This window comes from Procambarus clarkii, unplaced genomic scaffold (genome assembly GCF_040958095.1).
Source record: "Procambarus clarkii isolate CNS0578487 unplaced genomic scaffold, FALCON_Pclarkii_2.0 HiC_scaffold_218, whole genome shotgun sequence".
Lineage (NCBI taxonomy): Eukaryota > Metazoa > Arthropoda > Malacostraca > Decapoda > Cambaridae > Procambarus > Procambarus clarkii.
In genome coordinates, this window is record NW_027189251.1 from 81,212 (window position 1) to 92,950 (window position 11,739).

Here is an 11,739-nt window from a genome sequence, read left to right on the forward strand (position 1 = left end):
ATTATGTTCCCTGTCACGCCCCCCCCTCTGTTGTCTCATTATGTTCCCTGTCACCCCCCCCCCTCCATTGTCTCATTATGTTCCCCGTCAAGGCTCCTCCTTTGTCTCATTATGTTCCCTGTCACGATCCATTGTCTCATTATGTTCCATTATGTTCCCCGTCAAGGCTGCTCCATTGTCTCATTATGTTCCCTGTCACGTCCTTCCCCCTTCGTTGCCTCATTATGTTCGCTGTCACGTCTCCTCCGATGTCCCATTATGTTCCTTGGCCGGTATCGGCATCTTTTGCTGACAGTACTAGGAGTGTGGTCGGGACGGCCTGGAGGTAGTATAGTGCTGGCAAGGTTGGGGTTGATACCACCTCCAACCTTCCACCTTTTCTAAAGACTAAACGAACTCCTAACTCCATACTCTCCACGCAACTGTAGACTTCAATCATTAGCAGATTTCCAATAGATAACCAGGACTACACAGCCCGAAGGAATTATTGCTTCAATGGACGTCGAATCTCTATTTACCAACGACCCGGTCGACACCACCGTACAATGATACTGGACAGAGTATACAGAGACGAGAGCACCCCCAAATTAGACATACTGGAGTCACACCAGATGAATCTACTCGAAACATGCACAACGGAGCTCCTATCATCAGCCAGCAAGGAAACAGTAGCAATGGGCTCCTCCCCATCAGTGCCTTTTGCTAACTTGTACATGGGCACCATCGAGGACAGAGTTTTCAATATGAGACACAAATCGTTGCTCCTTATTGCCGTTATGTCGATGACATATTTGTAAGAGTAAAAGACCGAGAAGAACTAATCGATCCAAAAAGCTCTCTAGAGAGAAAGTCAGGACTTTGTTTCACCCATGAGAATAGTAACAATTACAGTCTGCTGTTCCTGGATGTGTTCATAACAAACATAGAAGCATCTCTAAGTACCAGCATATATACCAAGCCTACAAACATAGGATTATGCCTGAAGGGTGGGAGTGCCCCCAAAGATATAAAGCCGTCTTTTTTTCAAAGCATATAGTCGTCCAGCCCTTACTCACTGCTCTGAAAGGAGCAAAGTGAGTAAGAAGTTTGAAAGGATAACTAAGTATTGGTAAAGAATGGCTATAAACCATGATATCAACACCATTACAAGACGCCAATTGGACCAGTGGTACAATCCTGAACCAAAACCAGAAACCACAACACCTCCACTAAAATTATATTACAAATCCGCCATGCACAAGAATGAGTAAAGAATAATGACAGAAATAGTCTGTAAATAAGTAAAAAGTACAACCCATAACCAAAACATAAACATCATTATATACTATTGAATGAAGACCACTGACCTCCTCATTAAAAATAGCCCAAAGCAGCTGGGTGTCATTTGCTGCAGCAGAATGTGCTATATATGTGCACTTGTCCTCCATGTAGGATTTAATCTTCAATCTAAGTACATAGGTTTGATGTCGACCAAGCTTATGAGGCGTTTAGCCTGTCAGCTTCAGACAGGTGCCTTTAAAAATCACATGAGAGAAGCCCATAATATCACCCTAACAAGAGAAATGCTGAATAAGAACATATGCATAATAGAAAAAGCCCAAAAGGAAAGAAGGTTACAAATTCTTGAAGCTCTACACATAAATGAAGAACAACCCACCATCAATACCCAAATTACAGATCTATTCACTCTATGCACCATGAGTGTACGAGCAAGACCGGAACACGAAAATTCCTACAGTGATGTCACCGCCCAAAACACCCAACCAATTACAGTCACCTGAGTTCTAATTACCCTATCACCTGATTTATATTTGTATGCTTATTCTATTGACCTCCTCAATTTACCTCTACCCTTTTACTTTCGCCTTTCTCCTCACTTCATCTTATATGTACCTGACCTCCCAGTCTGGTACTGGGAGGTATCAGACTCAGATTCAGATTCTTTATTCAGCTAAAGGTACGTACATTACAGATGAGTTACAAACATAATGTTGGATTTAAAGAAAGAGCTAGTACATATAATACCTAAAGCCACTAGTACGCATAGCGTTTCGGGCAAATATATTAGATTTCCTTCATTCCTAGACAGGCTAAATATCCCAAAAGAAATCCACAGGGAAATAGTAGTTCGGTTATATAGACTACGTCTAGGTTACAGATGCAACTGTGGAAATTAGTGAACCCAGATAGAGAGAATGCCTTCCTAGACAGGCTAAATATCCCAAAAGAAATCCACAGGGAAATAGCAGTTCGGTTATATAGACTACGTCTAGGTTACAGATGCAACTGTGGAAATTAGTGAACCCAGATAGAGAGAATGCATCTGCTGCCAAATAATCACAGAAAAGCCATTACTTCACTATCTCCTGGAATGTCAAGCAACCAACGATCTCAGAAGAGCTTTAAGAGTCCCTGAATCTTGCAGTAACCACCCTGAAACCATCAACCCTGCCACTTTTCTGGTCAAAAAAGGTCTCTAGCAGGTGGCCATGCTCATAAATACTGTCAAGCAGTATCCTCCCCAGCGATAGCAGCCTGACGATTTAAATGCGACCTCAACACACAGTATACATTCATTAAAAATAAAAAATCAAATCTACCACTTACGGGCTATTCATACCCGTGCCACCTCCTGGGTGGCTTAATCTTCACCAAGCAATCATATCTCCTCTCCAAACCTTTAGATCTACCCAGCAACCCGAAGCCACAAATCCACGAAGCAAACTACCAGACCCTCAGTTAAACGCCAATGGAATACTCCTCGGCAAGTCCGAATCTGTTCCGAGTCTTGAGCACCCATGATGCACCATTCTGAACACCAGGGCCTCGAACAACTGTAGAAAACAAAGCCCTACTACACAAGGCAAAAAACTATCGCATAGATCAGGGTAAAAACATTAATACACCTTCTATTTCCTCCAGGATATCTCAAGCACGAATGATGACTTCTACGTCATCAAATGCCCCAGTAGCTGGATGGCAAAGACACCACGACCCAACCCAGAGTCTCCTCACCTGACAAAAGAAAGGCAGGCAAAGGAGTATCAAGTGACCACTGTGGTAATGATTATTGAGTCATTGACAGAGTCCATCAGCATGATGCTTGGTAAAGCATAAACAAGCACTGCGGCAGACCAACCTTCATTCAAAGAAGGAAATGTCAAGAAAGGTAAAAAAAAATCTACTGAACTTATTTCCTCCACACTTCTACAAGCCCTACCGGAAAATGTTGACGAAGTCGAAGAAGGTGACGAAAATGAATTGTTTCAGCACCCAATGGCATTCTCTACTCCAGCCAAGAAGACACAAGCTGTTGGGAAAATCAGCCCATTAGAAACCACGATGGATTCAATGGATACTCATACAGAATATCGGACAATAACATCAATCTCAATATTATACAATGGAACCTTCAAGGATTTAAAAACAAAGCTCAAACACTCATAGCAGTGCTTCTCAAAGACAACTTTGATATTATTTTACGTCAAGAAGCACTTACCAGGACTGAAAGAAGTATTAATATCCCAGGATATCAAGGTTCCCACTGCCCAGTTGCACAAGGTGGCACCAATGGCATTTCACTACTAGTAAGAAATTATATTAATGCCACTCCAATCACAGACCTGTGAACGAAGAGGACGTGAAGGACGTGAAGGACGTGAGGACGTCGAAATTATGAGAATTAATCCCCCATGAGGAATTCAATGCTGTCCGTCTTCAATGAATAAAGGAGCCATAGAGAACACGATATGGATCTCTCTGCAATCTTTTAATAGAGGTCACCACACCTACTATCGTCTCGGATGACTTTAACGCTTATAGTGGATTGCTACTTGATTCACCAAGAACCGAAGCCAATGAAAGACATATTGAACACTTTTTGGATGAAGTGACTGAAGTCCGTCTGCTTAACTTAACGGAACCAACCCATATTCGTGGCAGGTAGCTGGACCTCACGTTTGTCTCTACCAGTATTTATGAGTTGTACTCACCTATTCACCTAGTTGTGCTTGTGGGGGTTAAGCTCTGGCTCTTTGGTTATTGTGTTATTGGTCATTTGACTATGTACTGACTAGTGACCACTTTGCTGCTAGAACAGTTATTAATATAGCACTTCCTCCCAGACCCCCAGCTCCCGAGCCCAGATGGGACTATATCAAAGCAGATTGGACGAAATATCAGGAATCTCTTGAAATTTGGCACCGAAACTACACCTCGCCTAACAACACTGAAGAGATGGAAAAAGATTTAGTAAATTCAATACATTAAGCAACAAATTACTCCATCTGCAAAAAGAAAACAATTAACCAACAACATAAAGACCATTGATGTTACAATAATAGGATAAAAAAAACTTCATAACAGACTAAATTGTGCACAAAAAAACTTCAGAAGAGACAGAACCCAAGCTAATCTGGAACTTCTTACAGCTGTCTGAAGTCAAGGGCATGAAGAAACAGAAAAAAATCAGAGAAGAAAAATGGCCAAGTTATGGTGTGCCAAGTTAAATCAGCATACATTCTTGAGCGACATCCGGAGGCAGATCAACAAAGTCAAAAGAAAATTACGTCCTGTTCCGCCCCATTATGGTCATCCAGACCAAGAAGCAGAAAAACTAGCAAATCTATTTGCTTCAAGAACCAGTTCCACTAAACTTCCACAATCAACTCTGACTCACCAAAAAAGACTTCAAGCAGCAAGATGGGGAAAAAAAATAGACGATGCTTTAGCCATACCTGACGAACTACACCAACCTTTCAATCTTTAAAGAATTCAGAAGAGCTACAAAGAAAACTAAAAACACAGCTCCAGGCGAGGACCAAATCACACACAACATGCTGGCCAAGCTAGGAGAAAAGGGTGAAGAAGCCTTCTTGAATCTAATCAACAGAGAATGGGTGACAAGAACTCGACCACTCTCTTGGAATAGTAAAATTATAGTTCCCATTCAAAAACGTAAAGACCCAGGAAATACAAGACCCATCTTATTAACAAGCTGTCCAAAACTGCGGAAAGAATGGCTCTTAATCGAATTGAATGGAAAGCCAATCCACAGCACCAAAATATGTTTGCTTACAGAAAAGGTGTGGGAACCACCATACCTCCCTCCTGGATCAAATCAATGACAAACCGTGAATCCTTATTTGTCAGGATCTACAAAAAGCCTTCAAGCTAATTAATGCTCTAGCTACATTGTGCTGCCTGGTGGATAATGAAATCAAAGGACACGCTCTTGCCTTTGTCAAAGGAAGTTGCTTAACAGAAAAGCTAAAGCCCCTTCCACTTCAACTGTCTCATGGAACAATTCATGAAGCTCAAGTTACCAAAGACCAAACTGTTTAACTATGCAGATGACTTTGAATGGCAAAGGCGCCAAGAACCATGCACAAAAATGCCTAGACATCATCAGGAAGGAAACGGAACGCATTGCAATGAAAATAAACAACAATACAACCCAAGCAATGGTTGTTAAAATGAGAGCTCAAGACATCAAACTCGCAATATAAGAACAAGAGATTGAGTGTGTTACCTGTTTTCAATATCTTGGAGTCATAATAGACATCCAGTTGAAAATCACTAGAGAAATTGAATATCTTCGGCAACGTTCCAAAGCCAGAAACTCAGCTTTCTGCTCCCAGACAAGTCTTAGAGATGGTGCAACTCTGCCAGTACTCAAAATGTACTTCGTTCAAGAAGTTAGGTCACTCACTGACTATGCTACTCCTGCTCTTAGCGATAACCAATGGGAGAAACTCAAATTGAAGCCCTCAGAACAATGCTGAGTGCACTTATATGGATGCGTAGAAAGAATCTAAGAATGGAAACCAACTTACCAGCCTTAGAAAATAGGATCAAACAAGAAATAGCCACCATAACAACAAAACTTGTTGGAACCATCACCATACTGTCAATCAAAGATAGCATACACAGATCGAATCACAGATATCTTCAATATAGAACAAGTGCATGGAAAGATAATCTGGTTACGATTCAAGAGAAAGTGGACTTGAAACAAACCATTAGAAACAATTGAGAATTTAGACCATATCAACACTTTCGGCAGCCTCCTCCATGGGAAGAATCAAGTTTAAAGATAATCATTGAAAGACTATCAGGTAAAAAATCAGCTTGTGACTCTCAGAGGATCAAAGCAATCATAGAACAACAAATGGAAAGCAACTCAAGACCGACAACCACTGATATCTTCACAGATGGATCAGTTGATCAGGAAAGAGATACTGGTGGGGGCAGCAGTTTACATTAACTAATATGAAGCTTACTGGAGCATGGAATTAAGAATAACTTACATGATGTCATCATTTATTCAGATTCTAAATCTTCGTTCCAGGCTTTGTTATCCAGCCAGCACAGAGATAATATACAAGTCATCATAGAAATCCTACATATAGGAAACGAAGCACACAATCTATGGGTGTCAGTCGCTCTAAATTGAATACCAAGTCACATTGGTATAAATGGTAATGAAAAGGCAGACTCACTAGCAAAAACTGCCACTACTCTACCTGTTGTACTGGTTAATATACCTCCATGTTTTTCACAGATTAAGGAGCTGAAAATACAATTGATAACTTATTATAAAACAAAAAAAAAAACGGCCAATCTACTCATGAAAAACTCCCCAGACACCTTGTTACTGTGATATTTGGGTCAAAGTTTTAAATCGAGGTGGGGTTGCCTCCTGTTCTCCCGTTTCTTTTCCTCTTCTGTTTTAGCACACTGGTTTTAGTCTTGTTTTAATAACATTACCTTGGTGGCGGATATAGATGCACAGTGTTCACTAATGCGTCCAATTCTTCAACTACTTTTCTAACCATTATTGTCACTGTGGATTCTGCATCTAATGCAGCTGTTCTTGTTGGTTGAATTTTAAGTTTGATTAACGGGACTTTAGTTGCTTCACATTCAAGTAATTAGTGTAATAATTATTACAGAGACAGATGAATGTCTCTACATCTGTTTTTCATGCGTAGATTGACCGTTTTTTTGTTTTGGTTTTTGGTCTTTTCTAGCGCTGATCAATTTGTCCCCCAATTCCTTCAGGAATATATATATATATATATATATATATATATATATATATATATATATATATATATATATATATATATATATATATATATATATATATATATATGTCGTACCTAGTAGCCAGAACGCACTTCTCGGCCTACTATGCAAGGCCCGATTTGCCTAATAGGCCAAGTTTTCCTGAATTTAATATATTTTCTCTAATTTTTTACTTATGAAATGATAAAGCTACCCATTTCATTATGTATGAGGTCAATTTTTTTCTATTGGAGTTAAAATTAACGTAGATATATGACCGAACCTAACCAATCCTACCTAACCTAACCTAATCTATCTTTATAGGTTAGGTTAAGTTAGGTAGCCGAAAAAGTTAGGTTAGGTTAGGTTAGGTAGGTTAGGTAGTCGCAAAACAATTAATTCATGAAAACTTGGCTTATTAGGCAAATCGGGCCTTGCATAGTAGGCTGAGAAGTGTGTTCTGGCTACTAGGTACGACATATATATATATATATATATATATATATATATATATATATATATATATATATATATATATATATATATATATATATATATATGTCGTACCTAGTAGCCAGAACGCACTTCTCAGCCTACTATGCAAGGCCCGATTTGCCTAATAAGCCAAGTTTTCCTGAATTAATATATTTTCTCTAATTTTTTTCTTATGAAATGATAAAGCTACCCATTTCATTATGTATGAGGTCAATTTTGTTTTATTGTAGTTAAAATTAGCGTAGATATATGACCGAACCTAACCAACCCTACCTAACCTAACCTAACCTATTTTTAAAGGTTAGGTTGGGTTAGGTAACCGAAAAAGGTAGGTTAGGTTAGGTTAGGTAGGTTAGGTCGTCGAAAAAAAATTAATTCATGAAAACTTGGCTTATTAGGCAAATTGGGCCTTGCATAGTAGGCTGAGAAGTGCGTTCTGGCTACTAGGTACGACATATATATATATATATATATATATGTCATATATATATATATATATATATATATATATATATATATATATATATATATATATATATATATATATGTGTGTGTTTACTAGTTGTGTTTTTACGTGGGTTGAGCTTTGCTCTTTCGGCCCGCCTCTCAACTGTCAATCAACTGTTTACTAACTACTTTTTTTTTTTTTTTCCCACACCACACACACACACCCCCCAGGAAGCAGCCCGTGACAGCTGACTAACTCCCAGGTACCTATTTACTGCTAGGTAACAGGGGCATTCAGGGTGAAAGAAACTTTGCCCATTTGTTTCTGCCTCGTGCGGGAATCGAACCCGCGCCACAGAATTACGAATCCTGCGCGCTATCCACCAGGCTACGAGGGTGTGTGTGTGTGTGTGTGTGTGTGTGTGTGTGTGTGTGTGTGTGTGTGTGTGCGTGTGTGTGTGTGTGTGTGTGTATTTGGGCAGCAGCCGTTCATTTAAGCATATTTGGTTAAATATGATGGCATTGCTAGCGTTGTTGATCTCATAAGTTTTCTATTCTCCTAACAATTTTATTTCTCTCGGAATTATGAAAAACAGTCAATTTACCGAAATTCATGGTAAAGAAACTGATCATTAATGAATGTATATTTTATACACCGGTTCGTTCCATTCTGGAACATTTTCAGGTAAGAAATACAAGGTGAAAATTTATCCTAAAGACACATGTGAAGGAGGTGAAGTTGTATGAGGTGGTTAAGGTGAAGCAATCACACATAGGTGTTGAAATAGGGACACAATGGGGAAGGATACCAATCAAACACTGGAGAGTAGATGTCAATCAAGCGAGGTAGAAATGCAGATATCTTGTGTTGTGGTGAGGTCTGGATTTTAGCGTAGATAAAGTATCGAAGTTGTTACTCTGTAAATTTAGGGTGGGTCTTTTTTTATGAGTATAGCTCCAGTATTTACAGTCTTCCCTGGTCAGTGGTGCGTGCCACCACTGTTGTATTTTCTACAGTCCTGGCAATCCTGTTGTATAAATACATCAGTCCTGGCATCCACCTCATATAACTTCAATTATGCTAATTCTCTGCTTTGTCTGAAATAACTATTTATTTATTTTACTACTCTTTTTTTTCAACCAGTAATTTAACTCTGAGTAGTTTCGTGTAGAAAATCTTGGAAATATCACATCGGTTGGCCAAAACGTTTTAGAGTCCAAAGAAACGGAAAAGTTCCAATGATGTTAATGACCCTATCATTGTCCTTACAGGCTATTGAGCGTCTGGGGAGTACTGACCTGTTCACTGACGGTGCTGATCTCTCGGTGTATGATCCTTCAAGGAGAGTAAAGGTGGGCAAGACCATCCATAAGGCGGTGGTGGAGGTGAACGAGGAGGGCGCCGAGGCCGCCGCCGCAACAGCTCTGATCGGAGCTATTAGCCTATCCTTCGGTCTTCCTCCCGTTCCCCGAGAGTTCACCTGTGACCGACCCTTCATCTTCCTCATCCGTGACAACCATACAAACAACATTCTCTTCTTAGGCGTCTACAGAAAGCCATAAAATACATTCTACCCCTTTTGAAGAATATCAATGTTGCAAATTTCAAAAAAACTTATACAAAGAAAACAATCAGTGCTGCAAATTTCAAAAAACAAATACAAAGAAAAAAAATTACCTCCTGCTTCTAAAGAAAAAACAACAACACTCCGATTACTTCCAAAAAAGTATTATTGTAAATCACTGTAGGAAAAGAAGCGCACATTAAACACTCAACACATAAACTAACAGCAGATATGGCGGACGTCAGTGTGAGAGGAATTTGGTGCTGATGTGAACACAGAGCTGAGAACAGTGTTCTTCAGTTACTGTTTCGCTCGCTTCTTGGTTAATACATTCATTACAAAATCAATTGATTTCTTTTCTTTATTTCTTTGTATTCAATATTTCATGAAATTTCCTGTTATTTATGACACCAAAACCAGAAGTTAGGAATTTAAGGCACACAATTAATGTGAATTTGTTTTGGCCTAATGAACCTTCCTGATGAACAATCATAGTGCCTTAACTTGTAAACACTGTTAACACAGGGAGATATATACCAAGAGGTATACCACGTTTCTAATTCTATATACACTCAGAGTATACTATAATGTTCAGGACAAAGGTATACATATTGGCTGGTTAGTAAACACTTCTAGTTATCTCAATAACTGTCCAGAGGTTGATGATCGGGACAACAAACAAGGCTTAAGTTAGAAACATTTATTGAACACTGTAAAACTTAATTATTGGTGTTTCTCATTTTATTAATAGTCATCGGTGGTGTCCAAAATAGGTATAAATGATCAGTGGTTGTAAACACAAGTGTTTAGCTTCATCCTAACATCGATAATGTCAACAAATTATTTCCCAATCATTTGGTAAAGCAAAGTGAGAGAGAGAGAGAGAGAGAGAGAGAGAGAGAGAGAGAGAGAGAGAGAGAGAGAGAGAGAGAGAGAGAGAGAGAGAGAGAGATGGTTGGGAGAGTACTCCTCACCATCTCTCACTCCCCTGTCCCCTCGTCCTCCCCACCATTCCCCACTCCCTCATCCGATGCATTCGCAAATGACCTGATGTTCCCATAAAAAAACTGGGAACATCAAATGATCTGATGTTTCCATCAGAAAATTGGGAACATCAAATGATTTAACGTTCCCATCACTGAAATATAAGAAAAACAGTTAAAAAAACGAAATGAAAACAATGAAAAAATAAAAAAAATAAACTATACTCACAAAATGAAAGGTTTGGTAAACAACACAGCTCAATTCCAACGCAGCATCACACAAAATAATTAAATCAAAATGAAAATAAATCGAAATCGAGGAAAATTCAATTTATCAATGCAATCAGAAACATTGTTATGGAATCGTAATATATTTAGTATAGAATATGATGCTCTTACGTGCAACAGATGGCGCTGTTTCTTAATAAGAAGAAGGTTTTTACCTGTTACAGGTGTGGCATCTATACTTATATTTACAAAATGAACGGTATGGTAAACAACTCAGCTCAATTCCAATGCAATGTCACAAAATAATGATATCATAATGAAAATCATTCAACATCTATGAAAATTCAATTTCGAATGGAACGTTGTGTCAAAATTTCCAACCAATTGATGAAGAACTTTTGGAGATTATAACGTGTGTTGCTCTTTCGTCCCACAGATTGTGCAGTTTTTTGTTAAATCATGTTTTTTTTTCCTGTCACAGGCGAGGCATGTATATAGTAGGTATATAAAAACACATGCCTATTCGAATGCAATGTTATGTCAAAATTTCAAAGCAATTGGTAAAGAGGTTTCGAAGATTTCCCTCACATGAAAAAAACAGTTTTTTACAAAAGCATATTTTTTCCCCTGTCACAGACATGACATCTATATAGTATATATATAAAAACCGCTCGGATGCCAATGGAACGTTGTGTGAAAATGTCAAATTCTAAAGGTTAGGAGGGTGAAGAACTTTCGGAGATTAGCGTAATATATATATATATATATATATATATATATATATATATATATATATATATATATATATATATATATATATATATATATATATATATATATATATATATATATATATATATAGTAGGCATCCTTCAGTCTCGGGAGACTATGGAGTTGCGCCCTAGTTGTCAATCCTGGTGCAGCGTCTGGTGTGACTGATGAGGCCAATCCGA

General features: G+C 38.6%; 1 protein-coding gene across 7 annotated transcripts in view; it reads left to right on the plus strand.

The window, feature by feature from the left end:
• Positions 1-9,922, plus strand: part of LOC138349836 (leukocyte elastase inhibitor-like) — a 56,157-nt gene extending 46,235 nt beyond the window's left edge. For all 7 annotated transcript variants that reach the window (XM_069320604.1, XM_069320609.1, XM_069320605.1 and 4 more), the window contains exon 6: positions 9,283-9,922. In XM_069320604.1, coding sequence (XP_069176705.1) covers positions 9,283-9,573 — 291 coding nt within the window. In that variant the 3' untranslated portion in view covers positions 9,574-9,922. The remainder of the gene's footprint in view (positions 1-9,282) is intronic.
• The last annotated feature ends 1,817 nt before the right edge of the window (positions 9,923-11,739 follow it).